Below are 19,487 nucleotides of genomic sequence, written 5' to 3'. Positions count from 1 at the left end.
CAACTACAGTTTCACCTAAAATGTCATTACTAGCCAGAAAATAAACTGCTATAAAAGAACACTTTTCATTTTATGCCATTAAGCATTTCAAGGCATCTGGGTGACACACCACTGTACTAAGAAATGGACCACTCACTTTCCCATTTAATTTTAATAGGCAGCTAAAAAACATTAGAAAGACGCTTTATATTCTGATCATTTACTTTTTTATCTATATTAATAATCAGAAGCGTCACAGGCAATAAAAGAATTGTTGTCAGATCTAACTTTAATGACACGCATCCTTTTAAGTGTAGCTAGCATTCTCCGTATCATTAGGGGCCGGGGCAAGTTAATAGAATACTAATGGCCGGGCACATCCCAAGTTCCAATAACTATTCTTTTTCCTCAGTTCATGTTACAGGCTGTATTCCGGCTCTAGCGTACACAAAAAACAACTTTTTCCCCCCGGGAGTTGTCACGGCACGCGCCCCCCGAGAGCGGCACGCAAGGAGCGGTACGCGCTTTGCTGTGCCGGGGCGTACAGAGGGGCGGAAGAACGGGGAATACGACTGAAGAGCAGAGAAAGTCATACTCCCCTAACTGTAATTAGAGGAAAGACTAAATTTATAAAGCAGATAAACTTGGGTTTATAAATTAGCTCTATGCAGTAAGTGCACAGAAGGCAATGCTTTCTGAACGGTTTCCACCGTTCAGCACCACCCTGATCATCAATGCTTCTTTAGATCTTTTTACCTTAATGCAGATTTTCTCTCTTTAACGGGACTGTTGCCCCTTTTACCATCTCACCCCTCCTCCCGAACGCTAGTGGCTTTGTCCTCTCACGAGGAGCCCATCACAAAGGGGAAAGCGCCAAGATAATGAATTTTTCACTAAAGCCAAGTTGTTTTCTCCGAGACGTCTTGCACTTTGGGAAACGTCAGAATACATCAGCAGGAAGAAAAACCGGAGTCCTGCTTCCCCATTACAGCCGCACGACCTCTTCAGCCGTCTCGCATCGGGAGGGGAGGACGGGGCATGACACGGAGAGGACGGAGCCCCGGGTAACTTGCGGCAACTCACCCCCCAACGTCACCGCTTTGTGCGGCGAACGGCTGGGTTTAGCACCAAGAACGGGCGCCAAGGCAGCAGATTAGCTGCCTGACACTCGCTCACCCCAGTCCAACCCAGAGCAACTCTCTCGAAGCCATCGCTTTGGGACATCTTAAAAATAAAGCTTTGCTGCAACGTGCCAGTGGCCTTTCCTCTCCTTCCGGCCCCGTTGACCGCGTTACAGCGACGTTCCTCAGAGCTGAGCCGGGCTCTGACCCCAGACGGGTGACGCTGGACCCAGCTTCTGCGACTGCAGCTGCTGCCACCTGAGCCACACTCAGCTCCTGTTACAGATGAAAGGACACCTTATTTTCCTCCCTCCTCGCTCCATTTTCCCTCCCCGTCCACAGACGCAGCACATTAAACGCTGCAAGCCGTACCAGAAAACTTCCCGAGTTCCTGAGAGTCGCGTCCTTACAGAGGTGATCATTTCTCAGCCGCAGACCAAGCTCTCCCACTGGACTAGTCCCCAAAGAGCTGAAGATAAGGTACTCCAACGCCTTCCACGCAAGAACATGCCCGGATGCTTCAGTTTACTCGCGCTAACTCTTGCGGCATCGCTAACGCGAACAAAGAAGAGCACGGCCGCTCACAGGATCAGAACGACAACTTTTGTTGTGGACGTATCAGTGCATCAGTAATAAGTTGAGACTTATGAAAAATTTGTTTATGAAATGGTCGTCTATTGTACAGATTGATTACAGGAAGAGTGAAACAGCTACGTGAACGCCTGAGAGGGTTTGCCCGAACAAAGGAGACATTAACTAAGGAGGTCCAGCCGGTGGGAAGTAACATGTGCCTAACATTATATATAAGCCGCCATCTAACATGCTGCAAGCAACCTTGCTTTAACTACAACTTTTGAGTCTCTTCCAAATAAATCTCTGCAGGAATGATCACACTTCAGACTAGTACAACAGCTTTCTGTTACAGACATTCAGATTAAATATTATAACTGAGTACAAGCCGAGCTGGCAGCCCTACACGTTAGAATTGTCTGATGTTTCTGATCTTCAGACCCTGCCCCTACTTACCTACAACTTTGCCAAGCTATAACCATCTGACTTTCAACTTCGCATGCCTTTTGTCTGCCTCAGGCAAATTTTAATTTCAGCCAAAATGGTTCAGCTGCTTCTAAGAACAAGGCAGAGGAGAAAAAAAATTATTTGTTTTGCCCCTAGTAAAAAAATCCTAGTGACCTTTTCTTTAATTAGCTCAAGCATTTCCCAGGCTTTGAAACAGAACTTGAAGTTTGACAGGATTTTGTGAAAGGCTGTATAAACATGAACTTTCGGGAGTTTGGTGGGGTTGGTTTTTTGCCGTATCTGCAAAACGTAGCCACATCCAGCTCACTCGGGCTTTGAGGGTAAGGGAAAGGAATGCGAGCCAAACATTATTTTTTTGTTTTCAACTTTGCAGTCTCCTGCTCTTTTAAATAGGGCCAAGAGTTCTGTGTATTACTACTCCTTTCTGTTAATTTAAGGAAAGGACAAAGTTCAAGTACTTAGAAGTTGGACACAGCTCCTCTAGATCCTCATGCCACCACCTCCAGAAGGCGGCAGACGCGGACCGCGCAAAGCAGGCATTAGACAAGGTGGCTGTATCCAGACCCAAGACCTACATCTTGAACATACGTTGCTGCTCGTTGCTGAATATATACAGTCTTAAGTAGGCTATCTTTCTCAATTTCAGTTTTGCTATTTGTGGAATAAACATACCACTCAATGTTGAATATCAGCATGAAAACAAAGTCATCATTAGCAAAATATTCATATACAATTACATTTTTTGAAAATAATTCCTTCCTTAAGTGCTATTTGAAAAGGTCAAGAACCGGGCATCAAGCAAACGAGGAGAAAGAGAATGGGTCAGTAAGGGACAATACTTGTTCAGTGCCCTTATACAAGGGGAGAAGCTCGTGGAAAAATGCACGTGATCCTATAATTACAGGCTATATTCTAATGCATGGGATACAAGAAACCAAACTGAGGTTGCACGGATTGCCTCATTTGTCATAACCTTCATAAACTTCTCAACCTCAATAATGTTCTTCTAAGGTCTCTTTCCGAATGCAATTTTGTGATCTAGCAGTTGGCATGAGACAAATGCAGGAGAATCACTGTGCGTCTGAAGAGGTTACTCTCTCTCCCAGTTCTGTATCTGCAAGATGCATTTCAGGATCAAATATTTACTTACCAGCGAGTCTAATTATTTTTTCATGCTTATGTCACAGTTGAGCATCACAAGGTAGAGAAATGAATGGTTTTCAACCTCTCACCAGTTCAAAGACTTCCTTCTCATATGATGTGAAGCACTTGCTATCATTTAATACCAATAGCATAGCGCACTTTCAAGGTACATCTTCAAGGTAAAAATCTGTGCAACCTATGCAAAATAGCGTTCTGTTGCCTATCAGTTCAAGCAGCGCGTCCTGAACTGCATCCTTTGGAAAATGAAGCATTTCCCCAAAATGTCAAACGCATTGCTTATGCTTTGCTGGTGGCAGAACATGACGTACAGGGTTACGAATATCATTCCAGGCTGTGATCTAAACGAGCGGTCTATCAACAAAGCAAAAACAGAAAAAAAATAGCTTATCGCCTCCAGCGTTAAAGTTGCAACAAATTCCAACATGCAAGTGCTGTTTCTCAGCACAAACCTAGGTCTCCCTACCAAAGAAACAGCCTATTTGAAAAGCAGATGAGAAGAGCTACTCTGTATGGAAATACAGCTTTAATCTTTCTCCAGATATCACAAAGCTCCTTGCAAAGGACAACAGAGGCTACATCAGCTACATCACTCTGCAAGGCATCCCTTCTCCTAGTCTCGCTTGAAACTAGCTCACTGTCTAAACCCAGGATCTGCAGGGATCCATCTCCCTCGTATCACTCGTGCTCAACACACTGCACCCGTGGATGTGTTGTACGGAGCAGGCTGCAGTGCCCGGCATGCCCCGCGTTTCCTGCGAGAAATGCTATGCAGGGCCTCAAGTTCAGATGCCATCCTCCTCAATGCAGCGCATCCCTCTCTCTGGAGAGAGCTGTAAGACCACCATTTATCACCATATTCCCTGCAGAAGAGGCTTAACAGAAGGCCACCACCAGCACTGGGCTCTTGCTTGCTTCTCCAGCCAGAACAATTACAGCATTTGTCTTCACATTTCTCACTGGTGCACTAACAGTGAGGACCCAACCTTTTCCCTCCCTCCTTTCCAAATAACATTCCTTTTTGGTTTTTAAGCAAAAAGAGGCTTAGTTGCAGAACCATTCGCGAATCGTGCATCCCAACTCCTCCTCCACTCAGCTGAGGGACGCAACGCATCGCGTGGAAATCTTTCTCAGGCTATCTCAAAGACTTCCATCTAGTTCTCCCCACATACATAATTCCCAAGGGTTTCATGAGGAGGTTGATCATGGCTGTGTAGCCAGACGTCAGAGATTGAGCGCTGCCTTGACAAACGATGGCATAAATAATCTCAAATGCTTCGTCCAAGGGGAAGCTGAGCACCTAAACTAGCTGATGAAGACTTCCACAGTATGAACAGTACTTCTCACCCAGCTGTGATCTGGGTTGGCACACTCAGATAAAGGATTAAGGCTACTATCATCTTCCATTTAAGAATTCTTTAGAAACTATGAACCGGTATTAAAGAACAGCTGATAAGTTGTTTTAAGATCACTTACATAGGGGGACTGAAAGGGATTGCACTAATTTTGTAATTAAAAGGCAATAAAAGTCTGTGTGGCATCTCATTATAATTCCTCTGAAATTTGGTAGCAATTTGATTTTTTTTTTTTTTAAATGAGAAAGATTGAAGAGAATGCGTCGATCTGATTCGTTTTCACATTGTTTCCTCTCCTTTCAGTGTAAGCCAGTCTCCTTGCATGGGTTACTAAGCATATTTAATTTCCTCTCCCTAAGAAAAAAACATCATTTTTCATTGCAATCATAATAGGAATGTGACCATACAAATATGCTGCATTACTATAATCTGCTAGGCACCAATTTCATTTAAAAAAAAGTGAATTCCAAAGTGATGAGCTGTAATCTTGGATGTTGTTTTACTGTTCTCTACTGCTTTTAAAATTGCTTCTTTATGACATTCAGTCACAGATTTTCTGACGTAAACATGACAAATTTGGGGATAGCTAATCAGCAACAGAACTCATTTACAATTGATCAGCACCACTGTTTTGTCTTGTCTCAGAGGGTTGGGTCTTTTAATCTTTACTTTCTGGCCAACAGGTATATGTGATTTTTTTTTTTTAAATATACATTCAGATGATTTTTTCCAAATTAATATATTTTTTAAATGTTTGTAATGAAGTATGCGGTTCTGCCTACATTTCAGCTATCATAAAAGATGCATTCGATTCATAGGTACATTACTTCATGGAAACACATTTACTTTCCCATGCTAGGGTCTTCATCTGTCCCCTGTGCAGCACCTACCACCACACCAAACCCAACTCTCCAGCCCACAGCCCGGCACTGACCCACAACCACTTAGGTACGAGCAAATCGGCCTAGTCCTGCACGCAAAGAAAGCCACCTTGCGCGCACAGCACAGCACCAAGGGATTCGATCTAACCACCAAGATTTGAGCCTGCCAAGATACCACCATCCTGCCAACATCACTTCCAAGCACTACAACAGAGGGAAGGGGAAGAGGGAGGATGAAAGAGGGAAGGGAGGAAAAAAGATGTAATTTCATCATGCTGGTCACTGAACAGATCTACAATGCAAAACAGAGCTGAAAACATTTGCAGGCATGCTGCAACCAGCTCCTTAATTCACCGTGGGCTACCTGGAATTGATTTTTATTGCCATCCCTCCATGCACGCACCACCGTTAGCTCACGGGTTGCGCAGAAGCGGCGATCAGCTACAGTGTCATTGAGACTTTAGGACCAGTATTACAAGCAAAGTTTTTCTCCCCTTTGTAAGGAACTCCATGAGCCTGCTGGGCCTACATTTATCAGAAATTCAAAAGGGTTTAATCTTGTTATTGGCTTTAAACAAACAAACAAAAAAACACACAAGCCCACCACAAAGAATGCAGGAGAACTGGGCAGTAACTAACTATTGCTATTTTCACCTGGTAAGAATACTATCAGCCTTGAGCCCTTGTGAGACAAATACCATCCCTTCTCAAACATTAATAAAAGCTGAGGGTCTTCCCAGTTGCCTGGTGAGATCCGCCTACAAGATGCACTCGAGTCACGTTTCTCTGCAGCCAAAGGGCAAGAGCCTTCATTTCAGAAGCTGAACTCCTCGCATGACACCCAGGACTTGGGGCCAAGCAGCAGCAGTAATGCTGATGTTTCATCGCACGTCATGCTCCAGTTGGTGCGCCACGGAGGGACACTGCAGTGTAGAGCCAAGGCTTTGCATTATTTTAGCCAAGCCTGTGCCACAGCAAAAACTTGCAGCTCCAAACCCTCCGTGGTCAAACTCAGCTTCGATTCATAGGAAGCAAGGAGGGAAACGGCAAGGGAAACAGCAGAGATTTTCCTATCACTTCAACTTTTTTGCAAGACCTTAAACAGCCTCAGGATCTTCATGCCCTGCAGTGGTCCAGCAAAAACCCCAGTGGTTTCAGCAGAAACGTATTGCCAAGAGGCCAAGCACTGCAAGGTCTCCGGTGGAAAGCCGCGCTCTGACGCACAGCATTGGGGAAGCACCAGGAATCACTCAGAGCATCCACCTGCTCAGCCAAGGAGCCAAAACTCTTTCTGCGACAAGCAACCGGGTCACGCTTTGGCCAGTACCATGCGCAGCTCTGACACTGCCCTGCATGCCCATGGGATTCACCAGGGAGGGCTGGGGACACGAAGCCCTTCCTAACCCCAAGAAACCAGCATGTTTTGGGATTCGTGGCTTCAGCAGGGAGCACCCAACTCAGTCCAGAGCAAGGAAGGAATTTGCATCTTTGCTCTCTTCTGCGCCTATCACTCAAGAAAGCCAAACGTAGGAAGCAGAAACGTCAGACTAGAGGGATGTTGCCTGGCTCCAGCGTCAGAAACCGCTCCCTAAAACTTTGTTCCTACTCACTATTTTCAGAAGATCGTTGCTCCACACATTGCTGGTCGACCCAACACGAGTGTCTGAATCACAGCTGGGCCATAGCACGATGAGCAGCTGGTAAGCCTGCAATTATCACAGCTCAGCCAACACCAAGACACACAGACGCAGTCGTAGCCCAGAGCCGCAGCAGGGCTGCCTGTGGCCCCACCACAACAGGGAAAAGCGCAGCGCCTAAAAGCCTCCAGCAACCGAACTGCATATGCCAAGTGCAGCCGCGGGCTGCCAGCTGGGAAGATAACGCTTCCCTGCTATTGCCATGCAATGCTACAGTCCCTCTTCACTCGGCTCTTGGACCCAACCTCACTGTGGAAAGCCAGGAGGGTTAAGGGGCAGCCTGCAGAGAAGGGGACACCGCAGATGGCTGCGAGCCACAGCAAGAGCTTTGGCCAACCTTCAAGTCAGTGGCCAGCCCGTTCAGAAACCACAAACCCTGGTAACGCTCAGTCACGCCAAAGCCTTCCAGGTTCCCAGAAGCTTGTGTAATAAGTTTCCGAAAACAGGCCCCTCAGTGCGTCTTCAACAACCCAAAAATGAAGCACTTCTTCCCCATTAGGCAGCCTTCACCCACACACATGCCCTCAGGCTATTCCCTGAGCCAGAGTTTCCAGCGCTGCTCATGTGCAGTAAGTTATCTGCTGATGCAAGAGAGGCTTCCTCCACCCCTCGGGTCACAGCTGACTTGGGTGGCAAGCTGTGTCGCAGCCCCATCAAACCCACCAGACAGTAAAACAGGCTGGAGACTCTTCTAGTGACTCCAGAAGTTCAGCAGCTTGGGAGATGGCACGCAGGCCCTCTCCCGCTGCACTGGGTCTCCTGGTGCACGGAAGGACACGGCCACCCTCCAACATCCACAGAGTTCCCACGTTCAGGTTTAGTTTTAAGAGGACGAGGAGCTGATTCGGAGACTGCTCAGTCTGCCACTCCTAGCAAGCAATCGATCTGCTCAGGCTTGAAAAATTGAACTCAAATATTTAACAAAATGCAGGGAAGATCCCACATCCATCAGCATCTCAGGCATTCATGCTAGACGGATCTGCTTTATTTTCCAGTGAGTGGCACCTACTACGAACCCTTCAGACTTGCTTGTCTGCTGCTCCTTGATGTTGGAGGAGTACAGAAAGGTGTGCCTCTTCTGTACCAAAAGAATAAAGCTCATTTCACACTATTAAATTTGAATAGTGAAAAATATTAGACTAAAACACTCATATGATTTTACAAGTTTAAGAAAAAAAAACACCATCAAAGCTTGAAAACTGTTATTCTTGGTGCCTCCAGTGCGTCCAAAAATTACACAGGCTTCTACAGAGCAGATAATCCCAGAAGCACTACTACATACGCTAGCGCAAAAAGGTCTCATCTGCCCTCACTGTTTGAGTAGTGTTTCTCAGAGATTAATATACTTCCATAATAAAATGAAAGATTATAAATTGCTAAAATTGATTTCACATCAGTGATGAAGTCACATAGTGAGTAACACACCTGAGGTGACCCAGTTTGCTGGAGGGTATGTGAAACCACAGCATATTGACAGTTTAATTGGCTCGGCAAGAGTTCATATCCCTCGCGTGAAATGCACCATTGGCCATTTTATCATTCTATCTTATTGCTGCTTTAAAAGTAAAGTAGATGACAATCTAGCAAAATGTTTTCTTTCCAGAACCAAGCTCCTGTCACTGGCTTTACTGCTAGGTGTAGGCTTCTTCCCCCCCTTACTCCCCAGCAACATTTGCAGACCAGATCCTCTGTGCATTTAAAAAACTCTGCAAAATGAAAACGCCTCTCTTATCCTCTTGGCCAAGAGATGGAAAATTCTGGCACGTCCATTTCTGTACAGAGATTACAAACAAAAAAAAAAAAAGAAAGAACACACAATGGCACCAGGCCGTTCTATAAACATCCTATAAATGTTTGAGGGTAACATGACATTTCTAGCATCCTATCACAAACTAGAAAAATGTAATTTGACTACTTTGTAGTATTAGGAGGCATTTTAAGCATGTTAGTACTTGAACTATCAAAGAGAGTAACTCCCAACTCAAAACATAATTAAGGAAACCAACTCATTTCCAGAAGCAGGAGACTCAGAGGAACATATGGGTCCTCTCGCTCTGGTTATCCCGCATCCTCCCCCTTCCCAGTTGGGAGGGCAGCTCGGAGCCGGCAGGCAACGGTACATCAGTAGCAGGAGGCAGGCCCCTCAAGGCTCTTGATATTGGAAAGATAAATAAATAACAATAAAATAAAATAAAACACCCTTCCTCTGAATCAGGAACCCTCAAGCCCAACGCTAAGTGCAGTGTTCAAAAACGCTGAAGCAGCATGTAAGCAATTACGCAAAGGCCCCTATTAACCTCCAAGGCTCACTTCCCCGATGAAGGAACGGGCGTCAGCAGGATTTAGCGGCAGCGGAAAGGGAAGCCCCGTCCAGCGCTCCCGCAGCCCGGCTGGGGCGCGCCAGCCCAGCGCCCGCACTTCAACTCCGGCAGCGAGAGGGAGAAACAGCAGCCAAACAAGCATCTCCCAAAACTCCCCCTTCCCAGCAGCGCGGGCTGTCATGCGATTCTTCCAAAGCCGTGCTTTATGCGGCTCAGGAGGGCAGTTTCATGCCTTAACTCCCGCATGATGGATTTTACAATTTGTTAAAGAAACTCATCAATCCTCAGCAGTCATTTCTAATGCCCAGAGCTTCCACAAACTTCTGCGTTTTGCTGATCCCCCAACTTCAAATCATTTGAAACTGCTGTTCCTATTACAGCTCTGCTCCTAAAGCTAAGCATTATAGCACACTGCAGACTTCCAGCTTCATATGCTGGTGTAATAAACAGATTAACTGTGATTTATGAACAATAAGTTCTGCTTATTTGAAAGCAAACACATTACCTCCACAGACCAATTGTGACAACTGGAGATCTCTCATTACACAGACAGCTCTTTCCACCTACCTGTAATCATCAGTTCAGAGCACGGTTATTACCCTGGGAAACACGTCACCGCAGTTTTCCACAAGCTTCACGCATCCAAAGCATCTGGCAGGAACCACTGCCAACAGCAGAATACTGGCCTGAACTGACCCAGTGAGACAATTCCTATTTTAAATACACGTTAATAAAAAGCAACAAAACAAGAAGCTTCCAAAGGAGAGACCCACCACTGAGGACGCGCACCAGAGAAGGATGCGTCAAGGCTTCAGTTAGCCAAGGACTGAACAGCAGCAGGAATATCAGACAGTACAGAGATCGATTTGTAATGGTCATTTAGTTGTAGAAGTCTAATGAGTTTCAATAGTCTCGTCTTGAAATGAATCCATTCTCTGCTCCGCTCTCAAAATGTCAGCTTAGTATTTAACTAAGAGTTAGCAGATACACAGCCCGTCTCAAACGGCGCCGCAGAGGCTCCAGGACCGCACGCGTTTTCACATGCGCCTTTCCTCCCCCGGGGCCCTGCACCCACCACCTCCCCTCGCCCCAAATTTGACTGTAACTAAGCCTATCGCTTCTTGCGCCACCGTTCTCCTGCACTGGAGAAGCGCCGAGCGCGAAGACAGGCCAGCGGCCAGCCTGCAGCCGGGCACCTGAACGGCCTCAGAGGCGACGTTTTGCAAATTCCCCGCCGGCAGACGCTCTCCTTCCCCAGCGCCGCTGCCATGAGCAACGCGGTTGCAAATTCAAGGGGAGGAAAAAGGCGCTGCAGAATAAACTGTTTGTGTTTACAGGCAGTTCTCCATCCTTATTCAGCAGCAAGAGACGGGGACGAACGAGCCTCCCCTCTGCAACAAGCCCACGAGATGGGCCAACCCTTCTCCCTCCCAGGACCTCGTAACATAACCAAAGTCGTAACATCACAAAGCCTTAACATACAGTATTAACACTAAATTGCTAATGGTGCAGGTTAAGTCTGGTTTTGCTAAACATAGGCATCTCTTAGGAACATCTAAAAGCAAGCTGCAGGCTAGAGGACAAAGAAACACAAAGTGTGCAATGAAACACGGATTTAAAAATGCAATTGCAAATCTCTAGGAGACCAAACCCAACAGATGATGAAAAATTTTGTCAGTGCAGTTGAGGAGCAGGGGAAGAAAGAAAACTGAAGAGCCAAACTCCCATTCTTACTTAGCTCCGCAAAGTTATAGGTAACTTTAGAGTTACTATAGAGTTATAGTTCAGAAGTGAAATACCATTTAGCACCTGCAGACATTTTGTTTCATCAAGAACTGAAACATAAAATGTCTTTACCAACAGATACCAAGTTAAGAGAAAGCGGAGATTCAGACATCTTCACATAGTTAAAATAGTTAAAGCAAAAACAAAAAAAAGACAGAGTTAGCTCCCGAACTGCACCGCTCCACAAGCCCCAAGAACACTCGTGTCCAGCAGAAATCAGTCATTCTCCTGATGCCCGCGTGCAATCCTGGGATTATCACTGAACACAGATGTGCTGGAGAGCAACAGGTAAAGCCAGTCTCCAAAAGAGAGGTATCAAAAGGCAGACAGACTCAGCCAGCAAGGAAGGCAGCCAAGGCCCGGACAAATACTGCCAGAAGCAACAGATTTCCTGTCTCCTGACCGCAGCGGCACAGAGGATGAGAATACTTGGGAGAGCACCTCAAGCACACGGCACAGCTAACAAACTACACAATTAATCCAAGTATGCATCTGGAATTGTGTGTTCTGTAATTACTGTTATGCCTGGAAGTAGCTGCTTGTTTTGGGAGACTTTCTTTCCTTCGCTTAGCTTCCCAAGCACGGGAGATCCCTTTGGAGGGCTCAGCAGAAATAGAGGTTTCTGTGACAGCCTGGACCGTAACTGAAGAAATCCATTTTCAGGTATCTAAGAAGCCCCAAGTAATAGCACAGTGAAGAGCAGGTGTTTTTTCCCACAGCACGTGTTGTCCCACACAGCATGGGGGATCCGCATCCACCGCTGCCAGAGCGCTCATGCTGCCTGCTGAGCACGGGACCATTCGGTGCACACGTGACCGCAGCCCGCCCCGCAGCGTCGATCCTCCCTCTGCAGAGCCTGTTCAGCTCAGGCTTCCCGACTCTCCGCCCTGCTCACCTCCACTGCTTTTCATATGCAGATTCCTAATTTTTCAGGCTAGAGACTTATCGTCATCATCTTCCTCCCTGCTCCATAAGCAGCCACAGTGCGCAGACCGTCCAAAGCTGAAGTCGCTCAAGAAGCGCGATGCTAAAGCACATCCAACTCTTCCTACTGCCAACACCCGAAATACCCTTCTGCATCGTCAGACTTAATTGGCTTAGAAGCATCGGACTATTAAACGCGCCAAATAACAAGACACGAACCTCACACGGCAGCGCTGGTTTCCCTGAAATCCCTTCCCGGCAATTAACTTACAATAGCTCTCTCCACACCACCAGTCTCTTCTCACCTAATTGATGCTGCGTGCATCTTAGATTTGCCCATCCAAGGCATAATTAGTAAAGATAAAAGTTTTATGTAGTTAAACCTCTGTAATAGGAGGGGGAAAAGAAGAACCTCAGCTCCCTCACCTTGACTCTGAAGTAGTAACAGCAGCTCGTGAAAAATGAAAAGCCTTGAAGGATTCGGAATAAGAATCTCGGAGAGACAATCCCTGATCTTTTATCTTCCAGACTTCAAGCAGAATCAAGTTCTTCAAAGAAAACCCAATAAAGCCCAGACATTTTCATCATAACAAAATAAATAATTCAGTCATACTTTAGAGGACTCCGACATTAAGGATCGGCTATTTGATATATTTGTGACTTAGGTGCCTCTAAACTGATTAAAGATAACCTGATAGAAGTCGGCAATGTCAAAACTGTCTTCATCCCTGACAGATATGAATGGATAGCGTAAATAACTATAAATAACCAAAATGGCTGCATTTATGCCTAATGGAGGATTTACAGCCTTCAGAGCTGCCAGGTAGGACTAAGAATTACAGCTCTGCCTTTATCCTCCTGCAGCACAGCAGAAGAGATGAATCGAAGTCCTCCTCATACCCGCTGCTTTGCCAGAACCACTGAGACCTCAACTCTGGAGGAGAAACAGCATTCACCCATGAATAAGAGAATACCAAACACCTAGAGGCAGGTTTGTCTGTATTGATGTGATCATTGCCTTACTAGAAACTGCTCTGAAGCAGATAACCCCAAAGCCCCTCAACTCTCCATAGTCCCTGCAAGCCTCCTCTAGCTACCCAAGAGCGCTCCATTTGTTTTCTGGTTCCCATTTTCAGAGGGCTAAATGCCACTGCCTTTGATGGGAAAAAGATCAAGCCTTAATTTAAGACTAGAGGATGCCACCAAGGGGAATTTAACTGCAGCATCCTGGCCACGTTCCAGTCCAGGTAATTGCATTCCTGCCTCCCTGGCTTCCCCCATATTTCCAGCGAAACTCCAGCAGCCCACACACTGTCCTAACAGCTCTGGGAGCCGATTGTATCCTTCCTTTCTGTAAGGCAAGGATAGAAACCAGCTCTCCCAAGAAGCTGTGGCATCCAGCTGCTCCTGTCACTGGCTGCCCAGTATCAAACTACGGGTCTCCATGCACGCAAAGCGCCCAGGCTGGCTGCTCTACCAAAAAAGCAGTAGGCAGAGCAGGCAGGGGAGGCTAGGTTCAGCGTCAGAAGCACGCATATGGCATATCTCAAGATTTACGCCGCTGCACCCCGCTGGCTGCAGTGACCTCACGAGCACCGCGAAGGGATCGCCGCGCAGCCACCAGCACGCGCGGGCAGCCTGCCGCTCGCACCGTGCCAAGAAAGACCACCCCAGCGTTTGACTAGCAGCAGCAAAAGAGGCTGCAGGACAATGTGAGATCCTGCTGATAACTTATTGGAGCAATCATTAAAATAACGCAATTAACTTTCTCCATGAGCACAGCACATTACTCCTGCAGAAGCACCCCCAGCAGTTGGCTGTGCCGTTCCCGACGGCGCTCCAGGCATGCTGGAGGGGGAAGATTACCAGCAAGCCCTACATGGAGCAACATGCACCGATGCTGCTCTTCCCTTAGACAGTCCTGCTGTGCTTAAAAAACGGGGGAAAACGTGCCAGTATTAAAAACTACATTTTCCCCTTGGCAAACAACTAGGGGGCATGTATCATCAGAGAGTGAATTACAGCTGAGTAGCTGATATAGCTTTAACTTTGTTACTCGCAGCGCAACCCTGTCAATATGCAAGAGAAAATTGTATATCACCGCCACTCAAAGAAAAGAATCCTGAACTTAAGAAGTAAAGAAAGCATCAGACACGATGAAGATGCACCCAACGCACCCCCTCCCCAGATCCCTGCACCAGACAGGTCCAGAGAAATCTTGAGGGGAGTGGGGACAGGGAGGGGAGGATCAGCTTAGTGGAAAAAAGATCAAAACCTGGTATTTTCCCATGCAAGTTCACCTTTAACAACAGGAAAGTACTTGTCTTAGATTCAAATTTGATATGTAGGAAATCCATAGGGTTTATTGAGGGCTTTTCGGTTGTTTTAACAGAAGAGGATTAGGTGAGGGCAGGGCCAGAAGTCCCCCACAAAAAGTCAAGCTGGAAGGCTGGAAGGAAGAGGAAATCACAGGCTCGGCTCTCGCTGTTTGCCGCAGCAAGCTAGTTGCACCGATTCAGCCAGCCAGTGTGGGCGAGAACCCCCGAGCAACAGCCAGTGTCACTTTTAAAAAGACTTATGAGCGAGTTCTGAACTAACGTAAATTAGACTGGTTCCACAATACCCAATGTAGCTGTGATCAGCCGAGACTCTGAACTGGCAAGTGCAAAAAAGGGCTAGATAATAGCATGGTTACACTGCATATGGGGCGGGGGGGGAAATGCCCACACAGAAAAAAGTAAGATTTAACTGCAGGGGAGGCAGCTACAATCAATTTTAACACTGTCAAACTCAGCAAGTTTCCAAGGGATTAAATCACTACTTAAATCATCTTCATAATTTTAAGAAATGCCTGTAAGATAAGACCAGGCTCTAATTGTACCATTTAAATTTAGTGAAGGGAGAATTCGGGGGGGGGACTGTTTTCCCCCTTAACTGCAATAAAGAAAGAGCCCAAGGGTCTAAAACTAATAATCTAATAAACTTTGCTAAGTGAACACTGTAACAGATAGGCCTGGATGAGAATTTCTGTAAATGCCAGACAATTTCCCTTGATCTTTATCAGCAGAGATGTAGCCCTAGCTTCAGCAGGAAGAAATTAAATTTAGTGCAAAATAATAACATCTGGCGAGATTTTGTTTGTCAGACTAGCAGTCCCTTTAGATGCCGGGCTGGAGATATTAAAATGAACACTGAAGGGCTTCACTTTTGCGTTTTTAATGAGTGGCTAGGGTATGTTTCCATACCAACACATTACCCTGCTTCAGACAGCGGTGCAATTGCCCGTCCTCGGCGGAGGATCCTCGGCAGACGCCGGGGTCCGACCCACCGCCGGGCGCGAGAGCATCTCTCTGCAACCCCAAGCGACGGACCTGCTACACCTCCCGGCAGCACAAGGACCACAGGCAGCTTTTGGTCTGCAACCAGCTGCCCTTGGCACACACCCTGGCAAAACCGGAGGCAGCCAACGGGCCACGGGTGCGATGTCTCAAACCGAAACTCCCGCAGTGCCAGATCCCTTAGTTATACAGCCCGAGACGGCTGCCTGCCCCACACGGTGAACAGCGAGGGGAAAGAAGAAATCAGACTGTGGTATGCTGGGTCCAGACGCAATTTCTGGAGCTGAAACAGCCCTGGGCTCTGCAGCTGTCAAAATACGCAAACAGCAATCAAAAGATCCACCTAAAAGAAGTGTTGATCTGCAGACGTTGAGCATCTATATTTAAACTGCGTACTTTCGTTATCTTTTGGAAAACTAATGAATTGTCCTTCCGAGTCCAAAACACTTTATATAAACTAATTAAAGTGAATTCCTCTAAGGCTCCAGTTAGAAATTCCTCTTCTACAATGGTATTACAGATGATCTCTAAAATCAGCCATGAGCTTCGTTAGCAGAAGCAGTAAGGAATGTTTCGATGAAATGCTTTTCTGTCCCCAATATGAAGAAAGCAATTCACTGGACCAAGGCTTTCCGGAACACCATTAGCTTCAAAACCCCACCGTGCAGAAAGGGTTCCAGGGTGGTATCTGTGGTGAAAAAATCAGAGCAAGGGATGCAACTCTCTCCAGAAGAGGCAGAAGGTTCATAGTGAACAGCAGCTGCCTCCACTGTGCTAGATACAACCTTTAATAACATTTGGATTTCATTCCTTACACTGTAAGAACTCCAAAACTGCAATTTTTTTGTCAAGTGGTAGCAGATGAGGCAGAGACTTTGTACTCCAGCCAGCTTATTCACCATTTCTGAAGCTAGTCCACGTTTCCTACGCCTATCAAGCACCTCATCAGCTTTATCCATTTGGTCTAGCAGAATGGGAATCGAATGGCCACTGCATTAAGAAGCATTGGGGGAAAAAAATGCTGTTGGCTCCTCAGTGTTTTATTTCGTTTTACTTTCAGAGAAACACAACGCATCTGAGACGTGGACCAGAACAGAGCTTTGCCACGATCCCGTGGGCTTTAGCAGGTTTTGGGTCTTGCTGTTAGTGAGGCATGAACAAAAATGAATCAGATTATTCCACAAAAATATCAGCATGAAGGAAAAAAATGCTTGATTGCTCATGCCTTCTTTTTTAAATATAGGCAAAAATGTTATCAATACAGAACAATGGATTCCCAGTATGAGAGCACTCAACAAACAAGCAATCATTCCACTGCACATTAACGATCAAGGGGAATAAGTTTCGCTTGCGTAAAGGCTCTGAAAAACGGTCGCAGGTTTAAGTGACAACACAAATTGGCATGTATTTTGCAACAGAAATCATTTGTCAAAGGTCAGTTTTGCTAAAAAGACAATACTTCACGTTACAGGAAGGAAAAGAACAGGGCTATCGTTGTTCAGCATGACATCAGGTTACCAAGCAGTCCAATACGCCATGGCAAGCATGACAGATGGCGCTTGTGATGAGCACAGTCTCTACCACCTCCACCAGGAACAGCCAACTTTGGTGGCGGATACCAATAACTTCCCATTAGATGCTTACCAAGCATTATACTGGGGTAACCACCAGATCATATTGCTGCAAGCTGCTTTTTGGAACTGGCAGAGTCAGACAAGACGGTACGTACAGAGACTGGTTAATTCTCGGAGAAGGGGGTTTTCATTTATTTTTAAATTTGCACTTAAATAGGCTTGGCCTTCAAATTTACATGTGCTGCTTCAGCTACAGGAATATTCAGGACGGACCCTGCAGAGCTGCCCTGTAGAGGAGCGCGGGACATGCTCCAGGCCAGACGGGAAGAAAATCCCAGCCTGGCTCTCAATGCTCTTCCTCTCGCTGGGTATCAGGATCTCAACAGCGCTAAAGGTTCACACACCAGGACGCACCAGCCTGCTCATGCAATGCTATACAGGTGTCCTTCGTAACAGAGATCCCAGTAAACGAGTGAAGTCTAACAAAGGGCAAAGGCTGAAGCCTTGGCTCTGGACTAGCATCCAGCCTTGGGCCTGGGGGTCTCCAGCATCCAAGTGGAGGCAAGCACAGGCGAGGACAGAGGCTGGAACAAACCACACCAGTTCAGCCCCAGCGCAGCCAAAACGCAAATCTGTCTTTCCTCTCAAGCCAAAAGATGTAAGCCATCCCTGAAGCTCAGTGCACAGCGCTCAAAGCAACCTTCCCACTTACCAAAGTGAAGCAGAGGAACATTGATGCTGCACGTTGGGCAGATACAGCTTTAATGCAACAAAAGAAAAAGCAAGTAAGACACAGGGAAGGGGGGGAATACTAACAAACAGAAAACCTCCAGCCACCGGCTCTTCCGAGCACCACGTGCCAAGGAAGACCAGCACTGCCTCCTCGCGCCCGGACCACCGCGGGCTCCCACCTTGGAAGAGGGCGGCGTTCTGAATGACGAGGAACTTCAGCTCCATGCTGGCCGACTGCAGCAGCTGCTCCATGTTCAGGCGGGCCACAGCCTGGTACTTCTCCTCCATCTTCCTCGAGCAGCACGTAGAGCCTTTCGGGATGCATACTTGCAGATCTGACCCTGGAGACACACACAAGGAGGGCAGAGACCTTGCATTAGGACGGGGAGCAGAGAGGAAACCAACTCTATGCAGCATTGCAGTGGCCGTTCAGGCAAACCTACAAAGCTTCTTGGAATTTGTCCTGAGCGAGTAGCTCGGCCGAGGGAGATGTGCTAAGGTAGAGCCGGGACTGTTGAGCAATAGCCCCGACGAGCGTGCTACGCGAGGACGCCAGCACAGATGCTTGCTTTACTCCCACACGCTCCACACACAGACGGGCTGGCGCTGAGCAGAGCGACACAGAGCATCGCTCCGTCGTCTCCCGTATGCCTGTGGGCACGTTGGTCCGGAGCTGCAGGCAGCCAGAAGAGATAAAGGAGCGGAGATGGAAGGAGGAGCCAGCGTTGGAAGCTGTGGGTTTACAACGCGTACAGCAATGCATGCAGTTCAACATGCAGCTTATGCTCGTAATTTGCATAAAGACTCAAACAACAGCCGTGTCATTTGTCTACCGTCTCCATCCTTTCACAACCACAGCAATAACAGTAACAGCACAGGACACGGCAACAGATCCCTTTTAGTATACGTGTCTCTGAATGCGACTATAACCCTCCGGCAGATGCCCCATCCCATCCTTCCTCCATCACAACAAGCCAAGCCCGAGTCCATCGCTCGGCTCACGCGAGTCCCGCTGCAGAGGGGGGACCCTGCGGCACGCACCGAGCCCTGCAGAAGGCAGGCTCTGTCGGGGCAGCCGACGAGCGCCTGCACGGGCGCACGGACTGCATCTCCGCTGATTCAGAGCGCTACAGAAATCACAGGCCCAAAGCAAGAGAAACATCCCTTGCTTGAGCCTCTCAAGCTGCAAGCGGTCAGCGACGCTAAGCCTTGGCTTTTGGAGGTTTCCCCAAAGCCCTCGCTCCTGGGGGCCGGAGGTGAGGTTAGCTTTCCTTTCAGAAGGGTTGCTGTTAGCTAAAAGGTCAAAGAAAATCAGGAAAGGCGTTCATCTTTTAAGGCTCAAACAACAGGGGAAGACAAAACACTTGCACTTTTTCGGTCTAAAATGTAATAGTTTTGGTTTCATAGTTTATGAAGGAATTTCCTCACCCCGAAGAGCTAAAAGTGGCAATACCGAATCACATTCACACACACACACAATCTCATTCTCACTTAGTCAACTTTCAACAGCAAACTGCAGACCCATAAACACAAGTGAAGTGACATGCCCATGTCAAAGTAAATAGCCCTCCTCATACAAAA

The 19,487-nt window shown here is 47.0% G+C and overlaps 1 protein-coding gene across 9 annotated transcripts in view; it reads right to left on the bottom strand.

Annotated features, from left to right (window-relative positions):
• Nucleotides 1-19,487, bottom strand: part of GPC3 (glypican 3) — a 142,051-nt gene that overhangs the window by 115,811 nt on the left and 6,753 nt on the right. For 8 of the 9 annotated variants that reach the window (XR_011143428.1, XR_011143429.1, XR_011143426.1 and 5 more), the window contains one exon: nucleotides 18,086-18,247. Coding sequence is in view for 5 of the 9 variants with exons in the window: in XM_068956862.1 (XP_068812963.1) it covers nucleotides 18,086-18,247 (162 nt within the window). In the remaining 4 variants the exon portion in view is untranslated. Of the gene's footprint in view, nucleotides 1-17,886; nucleotides 17,934-18,085; nucleotides 18,248-19,487 lie in introns of all 9 variants that reach the window. The other variant, XM_068956861.1, reaches the window with a different exon arrangement.

This window comes from Struthio camelus, chromosome 11, assembly GCF_040807025.1.
Source record: "Struthio camelus isolate bStrCam1 chromosome 11, bStrCam1.hap1, whole genome shotgun sequence".
Taxonomy (NCBI): Eukaryota; Metazoa; Chordata; class Aves; order Struthioniformes; family Struthionidae; genus Struthio; species Struthio camelus.
This window is presented reverse-complemented; position numbering and strand designations above follow the sequence as displayed.